Source organism: Phyllobates terribilis, unplaced genomic scaffold, assembly GCF_046119375.1.
Source record: "Phyllobates terribilis strain yellow unplaced genomic scaffold, ASM4611937v1 Scaffold_7__3_contigs__length_470593459, whole genome shotgun sequence".
In the NCBI taxonomy this organism is placed as follows: domain Eukaryota; kingdom Metazoa; phylum Chordata; class Amphibia; order Anura; family Dendrobatidae; genus Phyllobates; species Phyllobates terribilis.
Window position 1 is genome coordinate 75,165,256 of NW_027362767.1, and position 19,511 is coordinate 75,184,766.

General features: G+C 47.7%; 1 protein-coding gene across 2 annotated transcripts in view; it reads right to left on the minus strand.

Annotated features, from left to right (window-relative positions):
• Positions 1-16,124, minus strand: part of PELI2 (pellino E3 ubiquitin protein ligase family member 2) — a 47,842-nt gene extending 31,718 nt beyond the window's left edge. Inside the window, exon 1 of one of the 2 annotated variants that reach the window (XM_073638790.1) lies at positions 15,675-16,124. In XM_073638790.1, coding sequence (XP_073494891.1) covers positions 15,675-15,751 — 77 coding nt within the window. In that variant the 5' untranslated portion in view covers positions 15,752-16,124. The remainder of the gene's footprint in view (positions 1-15,674) is intronic. The other variant, XM_073638791.1, reaches the window with a different exon arrangement.
• Positions 16,125-19,511: the final 3,387 nt, after the last annotated feature.

Genomic DNA, 19,511 nt, shown 5'->3' on the forward strand with positions numbered 1-19,511 from the left:
AGAAAAATCTCTGCTTTATCCCTAATCACTTACAATGCTACAGACAGCAGCCATATGTCCCTAATTTTGCAACGGCCACGAACACTGGTTGACCGAGGTGAGCCAAAGAGAACGCAGAGCGTGGAATCAAGCAGGAGCCGGCAATGGATATCTGAGAAAGGGAAGTAATGCGAAACATCCCACATTTCCCAGCAGCTTTCAACAAGTCATTTGTCAGGCGAAAGAGCAGGTGCACTAACTACATTAGGACAATTTCATGGTGGTTAAAGACCCAAACAGATCTGCACACAAGCACTTAGGACGGCATTACCGCCATTCATTGGATTACCAAGATTACATTTAAAGGGGTGCAGTCCGATCATAAAAAGGATTGACGGACCTGTGTAAAAACACATTCATGCCTCAAAATGATCTAATGCAATTGGCCAAAGTCCACAAAAAGTGCTACCAGATGGCTACAGCATGGCTGCCAGAGGACAACAGGAGAATCGAGGAGGAGACACATGGCATTGGGGGCCAGGAAGAAGAGGAAGAGCTCAAGCGATGGAAACAACGCAGGCGATCTGCCTCTGTGAGCCGATTTCACCGCAGAACTGGGGTCCCATAACCAGTCCTGCAAGTAGGATCCGCATTCAGGTAATGGCGAGGTGGGAGCACACTGGTGTGACGGCTCAACATTTACCTCCGTGGACACGAGTCGGGCATACACAGCTGTTGGCTGTAAGATAATTCAGGTGATCGCCATCTCCCCTTACACGGGAACGCTTGACTCAGCGGACTGCTCCCAGAATAATCCGCCAGAGGCCTACCCCTCTGTCAAAAGGATCAACTATGGGGGTCTTTAGTCAACCAGGCGTGTTCAGATACGTGAGACCAAAGTTTATAGGAATCAAAATAGATTAAAAAATAAATGAGACCCCCCATATATTCTAAAGGTAACTTCTGTTTAGATCAGGGACACCCAACTTGTGGCTCGTGGCAGTCTGCCAGCTTGGAGCAGGTCTAATGCGAGAAAACCAAAAGGGGGTCAGGTGGGTACCTCCGGATGCAAGCATACCGTGGGAAAGCTTTGGTTGTCATTATACCGGTAATGGGGTCTCTGGGTGTCCCTACTAGAGGAAAAAGGGGCTCTGGATGTGGCCCGTGAGAGCTAAATGTTACTCTCAAGGTAAGAAAGGTGGGGGACCACTAATTTGGAGAAACAAACATTCATTTGCAAAATGGATCAGATGCAAATGGAAGCAGAGGGGTCCCCCTATTATTATGGGGTCTGTTTCGTTTCAGAAGGGAGCGCAGCATGCAGAACTTTTTCTTCCGTTCCAAAAATGGGCTCAATACTGTGCCCAGACAGAGCCCGTAATCAGTGGCCTCCCCCCTGGTTCTGCTTTGCACATGAATTACGTCTGTCTTTTTCTGTAAACAGAACGTCGGAAAGAAAGTGTGAACTTAGCCCAACGGCTCAGGTGATGTACAGGTCTGTTAACCCTTGGAGTGACAATACTTACTTGGTTCTGAGTCTAACACTGTATTAGAACAGAGAACTCGCAGGAGTTGGAGTTGTCCTGACTTGACTTTGTTTCTAACCAAAACCTTTGTTTCCATAGAAACGTAGAATTTAGCTGCAGATCGGGAACCGCTTGGCCCACCTAGTCTACCCTCTTTTCCTACCGTCACTTCAAGTCTGCCGTTCTCTCAAGAACCAGGGAATTCAGAGTTTACTATTCTGGGCTGAAGAAGCAGACATCCATGACCCTGGGCCATTTTTCTTTTTTGCACTTTCATTTTTTTTCTTCCCTTTCTTTTATCATAACCGTATGAGGGCTTGTTTTTTGCTGGACAAGTTGTAGCTGTGAATGACACCAGTCACTTTACAATATAAAAGTAATGGAAAATGATAAATGAATTATAAGTGCAGTGAAATGATGATATATATGTATATATTTTACACAATGATATCTATATTACACAATTCCGCCATTGTTTTCCGGGTACTATTTTTACGATGCTCATTGGGCAGTAAAATGAACCAGGCAGTAGGATTATCCAGTTGGTGCGATTATGGCTATACCAAACTTATAAAGTGTCTTTATATTTTAATCAGCCAGTCCAAACCCACAGAAAGGAGCCAACCCCCCTCGGCCCATCTGCCTGCCCCCCACAGAAAGGAGCAGACCCCCTCGGCCCATCTGCCTGCCCCCCACAGAAAGGAGCCGACCCCGCTCAGCTTATCCGCCTGCACCCCCCAGCATGGAGAGGGTCAGCTCATCCCATCCGCCTGCCACCCTGCACGGAACCAGCCCATTCCCTGCCTCCTCCTCGCACAGCCCATCCGCCTGCCACCCTGCACAGAACCAGCCCAGCCGCCTGCCACCCTGCACGGAACCAGCCCATTCCCTGCCTCCTCCTCGCACAGCCCAGCCACCTGCCACCCTGCACGGAACCAGCCCAGCCGCCTGCCACCCTGCACGGAACCAGCCCATTCCCTGCCTCCTCCTCGCACAGCCCAGCCACCTGCCACCCTGCACGGAACCAGCCCAGCCGCCTGCCACCCTGCACGGAACCAGCCCATTCCCTGCCTCCTCCTCGCACAGCCCAGCCACCTGCCACCCTGCACGGAACCAGCCCAGCCACCTGCCACCCTGCACGGAACCAGCCCAGCCGCCTGCCACCCTGCACGGAGTCAGCCCAGCCACCTGCCACCTTGCACGGAACCAGCCCATTCCCTGCCTCCTCCTCGCACAGCCCAGCCGCCTGCCACCCTGCACAGAGCCAGCCCATTCCCTGCCTCCTCCTGGCACAGCCCATTCCCTGCCTCCTCCTGGCACAGCCCAGCCACCTGCCACCCTGCACAGAGCCAGCCCATTCCCTGCCTCCTCCTTGCACAGAGCCAGCCCATTCCCTGCCTCCTCCTCGCACAGCCCAGCCGCCTGCCAAGCTGCACAGAGCCAGCTCATTCCCCTGCCCCCTCGCAGTCCATCCGCCTGCCACCCTGCACAGAGCTAGCTCATTCCCCTGCCCCCTCGCACAGTCCATCCGCCTGCCACCCTGCACAGAGCTAGCTCATTCCCCTGCCCCCTCGCAGTCCATCCGCCTGCCACCCTGCACAGAGCTAGCTCATTCCCCTGCCCCCTCGCACAGTCCATCCGCCTGCCACCCTGCACAGAGCTAGCTCATTCCCCTGCCCCCTCGCACAGTCCATCCGCCTGCCACCCTGCACAGAGCTAGCTCATTCCCCTGCCCCCTCGCAGTCCATCCGCCTGCCACCCTGCACAGAGCTAGCTCATTCCCCTGCCCCCTCGCACAGTCCATCCGCCTGCCACCCTGCACAGAGCTAGCTCATTCCCCTGCCCCCTCGCAGTCCATCCGCCTGCCACCCTGCACAGAGCTAGCTCATTCCCCTGCCCCCTCGCACAGGCAATCTGCCTGCCACCCTGCACGGAGCCAGCCCATTCACCTGCCCCCCTCTCGTACAACCCGTCCGCAAGCCACCCCGCAGAGCGGTCTCACTCGGCCCACCCACACCCAGCTCACTCAGCCCGTCCGCCGCCTGCATGGAGCTCCTGAGTCCATCACATATAAGTACATCCTAATTTTCATGTTCAGTTACGTCAGGGTGTGCGAAAGGGGTTAAACAGAAATTAAAGCAGCCGACTTACAACGCTAAAAGACTGATACATAACATGATGTTTAGTCTTGATTTAGCAGATTATATAGGAGCAAGTATACAAAGTACTGTTCCTAATACAGTAAACAGTTGCCTTTGGGAGTGAATTAGGTTTGTGTTTTTATGTTGAAGAATAAATGAGAGAGCGCCGATTGGCTGCTGAAGGGCATCTCCGCCAACGAGACTGTTCTAACATTAGAGGAAGTCGTGAGCTCTGATCTCGCAATATTATTTCTGAAGAGCTCCTTTAAGAGTAATCCGGCCTGCTAACAAACAGATTCCCAGCTTACAATGGAAAATACTGTTCCCCTCTTAGTTACAAAAAAAAAAAATTGCTGCTGAACACAAAGTAAGCAGGCAGCAATCACTGCCGGATACAGACGTCACCCGAGCATAGCGGAGTGGTCCGACAATGGGATCTCGTGATAATGTGCTAAATAGGCAATCGCAAAATCACTTTACATAAAAATAAGATGGTCTTACTGGCAAAAAAAAAACACCCCACAGTGCCGGCCTCTTGGTGTCGCTCTTCTGTCTAACTTTCTGTCCAGTGCCTGTTGTCAAGTGTAATCCACCTTTACCAGCAGAAAGGCATTGAGATACATTACTTATTACAGGAGGAGAGGATGCTTCCATGTCTCTGCGCTCCTGTTTGTTATGCCTATAGAATCCACTTTCACCTATGGGCAAACAATTTTAGGCACAACGCATGCTAGGAGAAAAGTTCCAGCACCTATAGTGCTAGCAGAATGCTGATGGAATAGTGAAAAGCAAATTACGGGACACTTCCTGGACATATTAGGAGTTTTAGCTGCTGTTGTGGTAAAGGAGAGCAGCAAGGGCCATACTTTTCTAGAAGATAGTGTGAACAGGAGCGGATGTGCAGTTCTTGGCAGCACACATTAAATGGAGCTCGGCTGTTCAAATGCTTACATACGGGCATACCCGGATCTAACAACCGCCCCTACCAAGTCTAGGTCATCAATATTTTATACCCAGACAAGCCTTTAATGGATGCACACGGGGGTCTCTCTCCTAACTACTTAAGGGGTAAAGCAGCCGGACAGTCAAAACTTAGAGACAGGCATTTACATAGGCGGTTTCTAGGAATACGAATTCCTATATAATGTTCATTAACCGAGCTGAACTCCTGTCATGGGACCTCTTGCGGACATCCTCGCTCGGCTTAATCAGATTTCTTTTATCCTCTTAGACATCTGGTTTGCGTTAATGAAACATGTTGGGGCCAAAAGTCATGAATTGATTTAAGATATTTTATAGAATCCGTCACCAGGGAAGGCGTATGTAAAATGTCATAATAATGCTAAATGGTACATAAAAAGAAAAGATGTGCAACTAGCGCTGCCACTGCATTCATGCCTACGAGGCTGGCAGAGATCGGGCGCCGAGTTCTGCCATCCCCGTCCGTCCCATAGACAGTGAACTCGGCAGCAACAGGTGTGTATTGTTAGCCAAAAAAAAAATAAAATCTGGGATTATGCAAAATGTCCCTCGAGTCCAGCGACCAGATCTGTAGACAAACCTTGTTGTGAGCGCCACCACAGGAAAAAAATTAATCATTATGCACAGTCCATTCAAATCAGTGGTTGTGTGCCTGTGTAATGGAGGCTAGAGCGAGGGGTGTACTTTTGTTTAGGTTCTTCATCTTATGGCCAGAATGGTTAGAGAGGACCCCCTTTGTAAATTGCTGGGATCACCTGCGATAAGAACGGATCTGTCTTAAAATAGTGTGGCGGTGCGTATGCTCGAGCGCTGTACTCCGCTTTCTCCGACAGTCCCATAGACAATGAATGGAGGCACCTCCACTCCATTCCTTTTTAGAAATCCCAGCGGTCAGATCCCCAATGATCAACAAGTTATAACTTGTTGATTTGGGAAAACCCTTTTAATTCCAAATTAAAACTGGGTTTTACAACCTGAACGCCCCCTTAAAAAAAAAAAATTACAAAAGACCTACTCCCAATACTCAATAAAGGGATTACGTCCTCAGGTTAAAAGTATTGCATCTGGGGGCAGGACTAACAGTCCATAGTCCTCCATTTATGGCACCGGAGACACACTTTACTAAAAGGAATGGTAACAAAAAATCTCAGCCAGACCACAATAAAGTGCAGGATCTAATGCACATTTCAATCCATACAAGTGCCAAAAACTACACACAAATCGAGAAAATGACAAATAATTTGTGTTTGCTTCATGGATAAGGGAAACCCTGTTATTTGAAGTGGATTTTATAGATGTGTATATATAATGACAAAGTCTGGGGTCTCTCCGGAGTGCGTTCATCCAGATGTAAAGCGCGGCAACCTGACCCATTACTGAACTCTTCTGTGTCAGCAGAACGGCGGCGCACATAAAGGGTTTGTCTTCTACAGAGAGGGGGTGAAATCGGCACAGGTTGACCTCCAGGCAGCCTGCAGATGTCTGACAATCTGGGTTTCCGAGACTGATCTGGTAAATTCTGGTCCTTGCAATGGAAACACAGATGGGACCTGAAAGCTCTGTGGATACAAAGAGACAGAAGGGGCCAAAAGCCAATATTCTAATCCACCGACACAAAAAAGGGATAGCAAGCGCTGAAACGAGACAGGACATGGTGCGCGAGAGCAAGATTTACTGTCAAATCCCAGTGCAAAAATATGATCCGTCTGGACACCAAAGTGTTAAGAGAAAAGTATAAAAGTTGCCTCTTATTAATTGCAGTGATTAGTTTTCCTTTTCTGGTCCGAAGACTGAAGCAATAATATAGCTCCCATTATGCTCACAGTATCCTGCTGGCGGCAGATCCGGCCCATTTTAGTAGTATTTGCTGATAGCCGTTTCGGCCAACGCACAAGATAAAAGTTGGCCTGATGGTCCATTTTGGACGCCCATTGTTTGGAAAACCTAAGCAAAGGTTTGTAATGACCGTCAGGTGACTACTGTGATCTGTCAGATTGCTTCACCCACTGTCAGCTGTAACTACAAGATGGGCCAAATGTAATCAAGCTGGAGCGGATCTGCGGTACCCTGCAGTGACCACTACACAAAGAACAGAGCTGTGCCATTATATCTGTCCGGAGCTGAAAACAGCTTATCAGAGGGGTGCCGCCAGGTATCGGACCCCCACCGATCAAATCCAAAGCATAGGTCATTAGTATCTCAGTATTTAAATAACCTTTGAATTTCCTGTTGTAACTGATGTTTGTAGTGATCATATCTCCACATTTATGTAGATCGGAAAATGGTCTGCAGATAAATATCTCATGTCTATGGGCAACTTCTGACTGTCAGATCAACAGCTGGGTGTTGCAGATTAATATAAATGCCTGATAGATGTGGATCCAGCACCTGTATCGAGAACGAGTCCACCTCCCGTGTCGCTGGGAATGGAGGAGAGGAGGCCACTCACAGGCGGCTCTCGCCATCTCCTATGGGAGTTGCAGAAATATCTTAGCATCCTTGCTCAATGAAGAGTCCATATGTGCGGCCACTTCTCCACAAACGAGGTTCAGTTCTAAATATATTTGACTCTAGGACCATATCAGTCATTTAGGACCTATTGTGTGGATATGACAAGTTTCAGAGAGATGGGAATAACCCCTTCACATTAAGAACTTCAGGATCCGCAGATAAATATCTACGAAGGTTTCAAAACAGACATAGATATTTGGCCATGTTTAATCAGAAGGTCCTGAGATTCTGTGGGGTCATGTCTATGGGATCTACCACACACATGGATGGCAAGTTATTTGTCTGGCCTAACAGCACCATATGCACTTGATGACTCATTCAATTTCCTCTAACCATCTGAGAGTCCCGACTCTCTCCCAACAGACATCGGAGAGAAGAATCGCGCAGTAGGAAATTCAACGCCTGATCCTTAAAGATTTCTAGTGAGATAAACCACTGACGAAGAGGTCGACAGTCATCCTCCTCCTGTATACCCGTTGAAAACACCAAGCCGAGCGCTTACATATATTGAGAGGTCATCATCAGCCAAAGTTCTCATGTGTATGGTCATCTTAAGGTTCAACAAGCTCCCCCGAAGTCAAGCAGGGAACGCACCTACAAATTTGCTTCTGGCCATTAACATTTTTTTCATGTTTTTTAAAGGCGTTTTCCTTAGGACCGGCCATCAACTTAGGATGTGGACACACGCCAATTACAACGCCTCACTGATCAGAAGAATAAAGAGTCCACACAACTCCACCAAGCGCCTCGATCACTTCATTGTTTATCCGGGCACAACGGCTCATCGACACCCGGTAGACCCGGGTACAAGCCCTGTATTTCTTCTACTAGTTCTGACTACTAAATAAATATGAAATTGGGTTTCGGAGTGGTCTACCATCTGCAGAAAGGTGTCCACTAGGGTGCTGGCTACAACTCATGGAGGTTAATTCACAAAACACAGGCAGCGGCATCAGCTTTCCCAGGATGCAGCCAGTAAAACCCATTCACAGAGTAAAACCAGTGTCATGAAACGCATTAGCTTCCCCAGACCAGTCTCCTTAGCAATGAAGCTGTTAACAAGTCTCTCGGAGGAACAATTTGGAGTCTTATTAGCTCCCAACTGTATTATTTACACTGATAATTATAAAATTGGCCCAACACCGCGCTCAATTACGACGATACTTCTGGGCCATAAAACAAAGTCAATTACCTTAATCCGCAGAGAATATGATTATCCTGTTGGAAACCAAAATGTCTTGAAGGTTTTCGAAGATTTTGATTTGTTGAGCTCTCGCTTTACAATATTAAGTGTTGAACAATTAAGGGGAGATGCTGATTGCTTCTGACGGGAAAATCCAGTCCCACATGGGGCAACTATCTCCAACTCCTGCAAAAACTACAACTTCCAGCATGACGGCCCTCTACTGAGACACGTCAGGTTGATGGAGATGCCATTATCCAAGTATCCATAGATTGACTTTGACACTTCATAAGTACTTTAATCTTGTCACATACATAAGAAAGTCGAAAGCAGAGAGGAGCCGATCCTTGTGCCGCGTAAAAAATAACCAATCCTGTCCCCATTATTCCTTTCGTGAAATTTCGGTACTGTCTGGCAGCCACACAAAAACATCAGGCCGTCAGTGGATGATGCCAAGATCGACATCCATAACTAGCTGAAGCCAAGTCTTGATTGGAGATAAATGAAGGGTGGATGAGGATGGATACCACCAGAAGGACTGAGCATGGTGAAATCTAACAGCCTCATCCTTCGCTCCATCCAAATATGCCATAGGGGTATGCCATTGGGAGTCAGGAGAGCCCCATACACATATATCAAGTCCTGCCGTAATTTGGTGGGTGGACATCTAAGGGGTTCACATTACATTAATGGTCTCCACGCAAAGAAAAGTGTATGGTGATGTGCTACACGTGGCCGTAAGGTACCATTAAACCGGATGGCCGAAGAGTGGCCATTATACTGCATAGTATACATTTTTTAATCATGGGACCCCATGGGCGATGGGGTATGCCTATATAGTGGGATGTCACAGGTCTTCACATGTATGTTCTGAGGCCTTTAGAGTCATGCGATGGCCTGTGTAATAACACTAGTCACATGTCTACTTATACAAGACAGAAAAAAAATTCTGCAGAATGATTTCAAATAGGTAAAATAAAGAAAAGTGGAAATACCAGTAGTTTAGAAGGGAAACTCCACAGACAAATTCAAAGACAAGTAAACCTGTTTCTTTGAGATACAACAGATCTGCTGTGTAAGGGGTCAAGTGACCGCTCTGATCTTATCCGTCACTACATGGACAGACGCATCAAGAACAAACTGATTGATAAAGTAAAGAGATTATAGTACTTACAGCTAAAATAAAAACGTGCAGCAAACACTAGACTTAAAGGGGGTTTCCCATGAACAAAAGTTCCTTTTAATCAATAGATCTTTGAATATTAATAAGTTCCACAATTGGATGTGTTTAAATAAAATGTTCCTGTGCTGAGATAATCTTATAAATGTGCCCCTGCTGTGTACTGTGTAATGGCTGTGTCTGACCGTACAGGAACATGGTCTGATCATACCACATCTGCTGGGCTGGGGAGGCAAAAACAAGTATACAGATATTAGGGGATCACAGCTGATTCTTTCTTTGACGTAAAACATGGTTTTAAAAAAAGGCAGGGAAATGTTTTACCTCACAAAAATAATCAGCTGTGATCCCGTGTTGTAATGTCTGTATACTCTTTTGCTTCCTCCCCTGCCCAGGAGCTGTGGTATGATCAGACCATGTTCCTGCACGGTCAGACACAGCCATTACACAGTACACAGCAGGGGCACATTTATAAGATTATCTCAGCACAGGAACATTTTATTTAAACACATCCAATTGTGGAACTTATTAGCATTCCAAGATCTATTTATTAAAATAAATTTTAATCCGTGGGAAAACCCCTTTAAGGCCCCTGTACACAGACTAATCTCTGCAGAACTCGCCCATATCAATGCATTTGGCCAACAGATTCATGAGTATGGTGGCACTGGTCGTCCGATTGTCGGGAGAGACGTTGATCGGGCAGGTTTGATTTTCGGACTGCTGACTGCACTTTTCTCCCCGAGATAAGCCGCTGTCTGATGTGTCATTCGGCAGCTTTCTCATTAAGAACACAGGAGTAGTTGGCTGAACGAGCGCTCCTGTGTTTGGGGCAGTTGGTTGAACCATCGTATGGCCAGCCTTAATCCCCCCCACACTTTACATCACTGCGCACAGCCCTCCCTTCCCATACCCAAGAGGGCTCTCTCTGCCGATCTCTCCCATGTGCTCTATGAGAGAGCCACTGTCAGACATCTCTGGCTCTTACCTCGCCAAGAATGAAAGGATCGGAATCCAAAATCAGACATGCCTGATCCCCCCAATATCATTTGTCAGAGGAGAGTCAGAGGGCCCCCCATACACATTAGACTGTCAAACAAACCTGTAGAAATCAGTGGTTCAGCCGACGTTAATCCAAGATTAACGACCGCTGACCGGCAACATATGTGCCTATCAGCTGTGGATAAATAACCTAGTTACAAAGGCTGACCGCACTTCAGTTGTGCACTGAACAGTAATAAAACATTGCCATTGTTCTCGGCAGCGCAGGTCCTGTTTACACAGGATGCTGTGCTACTGAGAACGATAATTTTTGAGCAAACCTAAAAATAATTTCAACCAATGAACGAATGTTTTGCTTGTTATAATTACTAAGGACACCAGATTACAAAAATCGGAGAAGGTAAATGCACCCTAAAAGTCCCTATCAGCATTAAAGTCAGCTGAAGACGGGCCTGGCTGACCCTTTAACATCTATGTGGGTCTCTAGTTTGCCGGCACAAGGGATGTCCGGCAGCAGCCCACTCAGATTTCTCCCTTGTGATGAGCGGGAGATAAAGTTATAGGTGGTGTATGTGCACCTTAAAGGGAATGTCACCAGTTTTTTTTTTTCTACCCCATCCGAGAGAAGACCAACAACCACAGACAATTAATATTTTTATGTGGCTCCAGGTAAGGTCGAACCATATATTACTTGTGCGACAGCGTTAATAGATGGCCTCAATATGGCAGTCATTCATCCTGATCCAAAGAAAGTAATAAGCATGTGAAAGTAAATGGGTGAAAATGAAAACTTCTGTGTGCCTGCGAAAAGGACCAAAGAAAGCATAGTGTTTTTATTTTATGATGGCCCATATGAAAAGATCAATGCTGATAAAGACTCGTTGGGGGCCCTGAAGATTTTGCATTGGCACCCATGTTCTTCACCTTAAATCATCAGATCTATAGTCGACCACTACCCTGTATGCCAACATGTCCATACTGCTCTGCATAGGGATGGGGCAAAGGGGAAATCTGTCACTTCTATCGGCAGGAACTCGGTATTTCCACATCTATGGCTCACACTTCCTGAGACTCAGCAAAATTTCTCCAAGGAGCAAAAATAACTCGAAAGTCTTCATCTACTTCAGCCATAATTCATAAAGGGAACCAGAGAGCTAAAACAGCACACATCAGTCTGTATGAAAGTGTCGACAGGTCTACCAGCCTGCGGGGCAAGCTCGGAGTGTGCCACACGCATTTCTGCGCACGAGGATGTGAACAACGCAGCCATCTGCAGCGTTATTTATGACGAGCCTTGCTGCACGCTATTTTTACACATACAGTTATAAACTAGGCTCGATTTAGCGTAAGCGAGCGGGTGCCAACCACTTGACTATGCTCGCACAGGCGGGCAGCTCTATATTTGGTCATTGCAGTAGCACAACGGGAATGTTTGCTGGACTGGAATGGCGCAGAATGTGGATTTTCAAGTTTAAGAACAATCTCGAGACCAGAGACCCCCACTGATCACTACAATTAAGGGGGCGCTTAAAAGGCGTGTCTGGCACTGCTCACTTCTGCAGCGCTGCATGCACGGGGGTCAGACATTCATGAGAATGGGACGCCACGTCAGCAGGGCAGCCCACTTCACAATGCAGGAAGGAGCGGCGCTGGAGGACATGGGGGAAGAAATCCATCCTGTATATCGCAGGGAGTCATCTGCTGCCAAATCAAAACCGGCATCAAATTTAGCAAGTGTGAATTAGGCAGCATCATGGCTCAGTGGTTAAGACCGTTACTGTGCAGAGGTCAAATCCCAGTAAGGCCGACACCTGCAAGGAGTTTGCTTGGTTTTCCTCCAGTAAACTTTAGGAACAATTTTTTTATTCACTTAAATTTCATGCAATTAGTGCTAAAAAAATCATTTTTTGCAATTGGGTTACATTAAAAACTTTGCACAATTTGCCTCCTATAGCCGCTGTATTACATGGTCTATTGCTGGCTGCAGAATGGCTGCTTGTGGAGGAGCATGTGACCAGACCTGTCCATCAATGTCCTCCAATAGAAAAGCAGTTTTCTCATGTGAGGTTTTCAATTGGACAAGGCTGATGAACAGGTCTGGTCACATGTTCCTCCACCGACGGCCATTGTATGGACTGGAAAGCTGCGCAGTCTGCGAGGAAGGCGGCACTAATAGGAGGAGAACCTGTCACACCCATATAAATCGTAATCTACTCAAAATCATGCCACTTAGACATCTGTAAAAATAAAGATAATGTGGCCGACCTGCTTATCTCATTCTGCAGCCAGCAATAGACCGTGTAATACAGTGGCTATAGGAGGCAAATTGTGCTAAATTTTTAATGAAACCCAAATGCAAAAATGATTTTTAGCCCAAATTGTATACATTTAAATAAAGAAAAAAATGCCTTTAAACTACAATCTCCGTTTTGTTCGGAGTGCTTCTATAATTTAAAGTGATGCTGCAGCACCAGAGCTCAATGCTGACGTCTATCACCCGGGCCGGTGACCCATCACTGGCCTCAGTGGTGACGTCTGCACGTAGCACGAGATCGCTGAGGTCAGTGACTGGCTGCAGCATGGACGAGTAAACACAGACTGGTGGAGACCATCAGACAGCAGGAGGTTGAAAGGTAAAATTGCTTTATTTTATTTTCGTTTGCTGCAGATAAGGAAAATCCTGACAAACCACATTAAGGGGGTCCTCCTAATACACTAAAGGGAATCTGTCAGTAGGATTGACCCTCCTAAGCAGTTTATATGGACATGCCCATATAGACGGCTGAGAGTTAGCACTATTGCTTTGCGGTGCTGAGGTCCTGGATACAAATCCCACCAAGGACAACATCTGCAAGGAGTTTGTATGTTCTCCCCATGTTTGTGGGGGTTTCCTCTGGGTTCTCCAGTTTCCTTCCACACTCCAAAGACATACTGATAGGGAATGTAGATTGTGAGCCCCAATGGGAACAGTGCCCATAATGTCTGTAAAGCGCTGTGGAATTAATGGCGCTATATAAACAAGTAGATAAAATAAAGCCGTGACCACTGCTACATTAAAGACAAGTCCTGTCTGACCATAAATAATACAAAACCCCTACATTCTTCTTCATGGAGGTAGACCAACCACAGGCGGCACAGACCTCTGGCCTAACACATGGTGATGCTTCACCCGTTCAGCTCTGCTACATAAGTCTGATTACAGAAACAATGCCGCCCCACGGTGCACTGTAATGATATAATCCGGATGTCGTCCTGAGCGGAGGACGCAGCGTCCCATCTTTACCACCAGTGACAGTGGAGAAGACTGGGACTCTCTGTAGGATGCACAAGGCCCGCAGGAGAAGAGGGCCGTAGACGACAGTGTGCCTGCAGGACACAGCCGCTGCTCCTACCACGCTGCCGGATGGCACATCAGCTGGGAACGCCGCCTCGGAAAGAGTTAATGACACAACCAGCAGAACGTGCTGTGGCTGCCAGCTCTGCGACAATGTGCTGTCAGAAATAAACCCAGCCCTGGGCTATAATAATAGCTGCACTGCCCCTGCTGAACTATAATGGGGGAGGTCAGAGACTGGCAGAGCATATCAGCAGGAAAAGCACTGGGCAGCTGCTGCAGAACCTCAATCTGCATGTAATAAATAAAGAGGAAATTTGTATTTTTATTTTGTATTCCGGATAAGAGTTAGAAAAACTTCTGCCGGGCGACAGCGCACCGAGGGGTAAGAGACGGCGGCCCCGAGATGAACGGCGGGCGACAGCGCACCGAGGGGTAAGAGACGGCGGCCCCGAGATGAACGGCGGGCGACAGCGCACCGAGGGGTAAGAGACGGCGGCCCCGAGATGAACGGCGGGCGACAGCGCACCGAGGGGTAAGAGACGGCGGCCCCGAGATGAACGGCGGGCGACAGCGCACCGAGGGGTAAGAGACGGCGGCCCCGAGATGAACGGCGGGCGACAGCGCACCGAGGGGTAAGAGACGGCGGCCCCGAGATGAACGGCGGACGACAGCCCTGAGATGAACGGCGGGCGACAGCGCACCGAGGGGTAAGAGACGGCGGCCCCGAGATGAACGGCGGGCGACAGCGCACCGAGGGGTAAGAGACGGCGGCCCCGAGATGAACGGCGGGCGACAGCGCACCGAGGGGTAAGAGACGGCGGCCCCGAGATGAACGGCGGGCGACAGCGCACCGAGGGGAAAGGGACGGCGGCCCCGAGATGAACGCTGGGCCCAGGGTACAGAGTGAGGCCTGATGCAACTTCTACACAAAAAGTAGCACATTACCAAACAGATGGCAACAGGGAAGTGAAGACTAAACAACAAGAGGAGAAAGTGTGTGTGTGTGTGTGTGTGTGTGTGTGTGTGTGTGTGTGTGTGTGTGTGTGTGTGTGTGTGTGTGTGTGTGTGTGTGTGTGTGTGATATATTATACACACACACACACACACACACACACACACACACTAGGTATAAGTGTGTATTTATATATGCATGTGTGTAATATATATACACTCATGTAAATAGTATAATATACTTATAGGTACATGCATGTATATACTTTATAATGTACATACACATATTGACGTACACACTTATACATACCTAGATATACATTAAGTATGTATACATACATGTGTGCATGTCAATATATTTGTATCTTTATGTATATTATAAAGTATATATTATACACATGCATACATACTGTATATACGTGTACACAGGTATGAAAGTATATATATATATTACACACACATATATACACACACACGTGTGTATATATTGCACAGTATTTAGATGTACACAATACACACGTGAGAACGCATCGTAGTGAGTGTTCCCAAAAAATGTCAAAGTTATCTGCGACTTTTAGGGAACTTTTCCCCGGTCTGCTAGTGGACAGGTTCCGCATGTCGCTGCGATAAGCGGGGGCGCGACTACCAGTCCCACCTCTGCGGTAGACGGTGGGACCCTCGCCCAGGGCACGACTTTGGCGCACACAATCCAGTAGCCAGTATGTGGAAGTTGTGTGCGGAGGATGGAGACGCCCTGGTGTCAGTGTCGCCGCCCTGGTGTCAGTGTCAGCCCCCTGCAGACCAGCACCACCTGGGTGGGCAGAGAAGTGGGTCAGTAGGACAGTGCCCCCCGGGAGCCCCCGCATACACACACAGGACTCACCCCAGCACCACCAGCTCCCCGTACTTGATGGGCTCCTTGTTGGGGGCGCAGTGCTCCTCCTGGTTGGGGGAAAACATGGAGGATCCCCCGTGCGCTGCCACAATCCCCTCCACAATCGCTAACGCAACCCCCCGGGGAGCCGCTCGGCCGACTTCATAGAGACAGCGTCGGTCCGTCCTCAGTGGCGCAGATACTGGTCCCCGGCTCCGGCCGAGCCCGCTCTCCGCTCCCTTCCCGGTAACGGGACACTCCACTGTTCAGGTCACGGGGGGGAGCGCGGACGCAACCGCCCAGCGCTCGGTGCTGCTCTCCTCGGATACAAGCTGCTGCCGGCCCCCTCCTCCGCTCCTCTCCGCCCTCCTGCTCCGAGGCTGCGAATGACTCGCCAGACCGACCTCCTTCCTCCTCCCCCTCCAGACAACAAATGGAACCCCACTGCTCTCCAAGTGCCGTGGCAACAGGACATCGGATTACCCCCGGGGGGTGCGAGGGGCGTGGCCTACTCCAATCTCGTTCCTCCCTCCGCCCTTATCCTTTTCCCCTCCGTTCTGCCGCTTCTTCCCTTCATCATTAACAACTCTACTTAATCTTAAAAGCGCGGTTGACTTAAAACCTTAAAACTGATACATCCTAAATCCCAAACTCCCCCTCTGGCTGAGCGGAAAATGGACGCGTCCATACTGTTATGTAAACATAGAGTAAAATGGGCTGGGAGATCTTAAAGGGGCCGTTCTATTTTTATCTACAAAGACTTTTTTTCCTTGCCCTTTGCACCTGCATTATTATTTTTTTTTATGATTTGTTTTTTTTTTTAGTCTTTACTATTATTTCATGTCCTGCAATATATATATATATAAAAAAAAAAATCTGTTTCATATTTCTTCGCAGGAAAGGCGTTGAATTACTGTTTTCAATCTGTTCTATTAGCATCTGGTTTCCATTTGGTAATAGAGTGCTATGGAAAAGGAAAATTTGGCACGTAATTTACCCGCTTGTGGCGTGACTGGATGGTGAAATCACTTTTTTTTTTTTTTACTTTATTTTTTGTATTACTATTTACCTGCATGAATGAGTTGAACGCAACCGGACCGACAGTGTAGAGAATTGTAACGTGTGATCTGAAATAATGGACTTTTTATTGATCCTCATCAGTGCTTCTATCACAGAGAGGATCCCGTTATGGAGGGGGTGGGAGCGGGATTTTATTTTGCTTCCATTGGAATCACTGGAAGGAAGATATAAAAAAAATAGGGTCCTTTACTCACCCTTCCTGGGTCCAGTGCTGAGTCTCCTCCATTTCCTCCGCTGTCTGTTATTGTCTGCAGAGCTGACATCACCTCGACAGCGCTGCAGCCAATAAGTGAGCTCAGAAGCTCCTGACCTTTACTCGGACAGCTGCTGGGCTCACTGGTTGGCTGCAGAACTGTCGATGTAACGTCAGCATCACAGACAATAATAGACACCAGGAACAGCCGTGGAGACTCAGTGCTGGACCTGGGGAGGGTGAATAAAGCACAGTTTATTATTGTTGTTGTTTTTCTTTAAAAACTGCAGTCGGGGGATTTGTGAGTCTTCCGAATCTGGAAAACCCCTTTAAGACTCTTGGTCTGTTACTTTATTGAGGTTCTGTTCTACATTTCTGAACGCTAATGTAGTTCAACCTAGAAAAAAAAGTATGGAGCAACCAAGCGGCAATGGCACAAACTGAGGCTAAGTACACCCTGCTTTTCCATGTATCGTGCCCATAGATGGAGGCCAAAAGTGTGTCTTTTCAACCTCCATGGCAGTAGACTGCTCTTTCCTATACAGAGGGACACCTTGGCAACCTGCAGCATACGGTTCTTTGGAGGACAGAAGCTTCGGCTTCCATCCTGACCGTGGCCACTGTCGGGCATGTGGCTCCTGAGTATCACCAGTCTGCCTCCAGCCCAACGTAGACCAACAACAGAGCGGGTTGAAGTTTTGGCGATAGTTGCTCCATGGTCCTTTTATGTTGAATGCTGCAGCGTCCAACCAGAGGCCGGGTCACAAATGCATCACTGACATCTTCAGAAAGTGCAACCAAGGTTGGCAGGTAGTCTAATGGATGACCAAATATTAAAGGGTTCTAGTCTTGCTCCGCTGGCGTCTGCATTGAGGGGTGAGCGGGGAAAGGGACATCACAACCAATGTTACCTGCCAGGAGACACCTGTCCTATTTATAAGGCCACAGCCCCACTAACCAGGTGAGGAGCAATCAGAGGAAAGGTAGAATAGAAACAAGTCACCAATTCTGCATTTATCACCCACTCCTGATAGTGGGGCCGTGGCCTTAGCCGCCTAGCGTGCACATGTCCTGGCAGATATCAGTAAACATGACACCACCTTCCCTGCTCATGCAGAAGTGAGACGATCAAGACTAAGGGCGGGTGCAGGCGGCCATAGATTCTTTTATTCGGGAGAATCAAGCAGAGTACGCAAATCTGATCAGAGTGTGATCCGATTCTCTCCAACTTTATCATTTTGGGAAATATGGCTGCACTCAGATGTCATCCGAGTGCAGTCCAATGTTTTCCACGCACTCATTAACTTGCACAGCTGAGTGCAATCCGAATATTGGATCAAACTCGAATATGTAGCAATTTTTTCTTCGGACAGACTCTGTCAAAGGAAACAAAATCGGACATGGGCACGAACCCCATAGAAAGACATTGGTCTGAATGCGATCCAATGTTTTGTCGGATCGCACTCGGATCGAAAATACGCGTGTCCGCACCTGCCCTCACCCTTTAAATAGCGCGCAACTCCTGGCCAAATCATCTACTTGAGATAGTTGCACAACTGCAGCAAGTCAATAACAAATCCCAAATACTTCTTATATATAAATTGATATCTCGCAACTAAAATCCGCAAGAGGAATTTGAAGCCGATCCTTCGATTTGGATCAGTTTGCAGTTTGACGTGCCATGGATCTGCAGTCACTCCGATCTATGGGGCCACCGGTCACGAAATCTGCAGCAACTATTCTGTTTCCATGATGTCGATTGCTAATTAATTGGAGAGAGGTGGAATTCGCTCAGATTTCTCATTTTCCGTCGACGTGCAGAATTTTCTGCAGCTGAAATTCAGTTCCGGACATTTTCGGGGATGTTGCATGGATTTCCGCAAGCTCCATTCAGAGACATTTCTGCAACCAGAGTGAATTCAGCCTAAGGTAAGTATCACCGGATGGTAACTACATGGTGTAGGAGCGGAGATGGTGGAGGCTGCTATTAGACATTGTCTCCCTGTCAGAGGTTTTCTTTAATAATTATCATTTACGAAGAACTTTCTTGATGTCGGACTGAGCTGGTCCAATGTGAAGATTTCTAGTAGACACTGTGTAATTATTACGTGCCGGGTAACAACATCTGCAGATGATGTAACCACCAGTCCTGAGGAGAGATACTGCTATTTTCTCCAGAATTCTGGAGATGTGCATGTTGTCGCCTCGGATGGAGTCTGCACTGTTACCTACGATGTACCTCGACCCCCTATAGGAAACAAAAAAACGTTTTCAAGATTTGGCGGGTGCACAAAATAAAAGGGAGACATTTTTATATGCATTAACCAATTGCTTTTGCTTAGGACCTCCGTCCATAATGGGGTCTCTGCAGGATATGTCATAAACGCCTGTCCACCTCTAATGGGAAGAACTAACTGTAGACCCTAACACACCTAAAATGTCCAAGTCCCACCTATGGTGGCAGCTATCACCCGACACATAAACTGTCACCAAGGGGAGATGCAAACACCAAATGGCTACTTTATACTCCAGATGACCACCCACATGCACTCGCCCTCCTGGCATACTGGTGC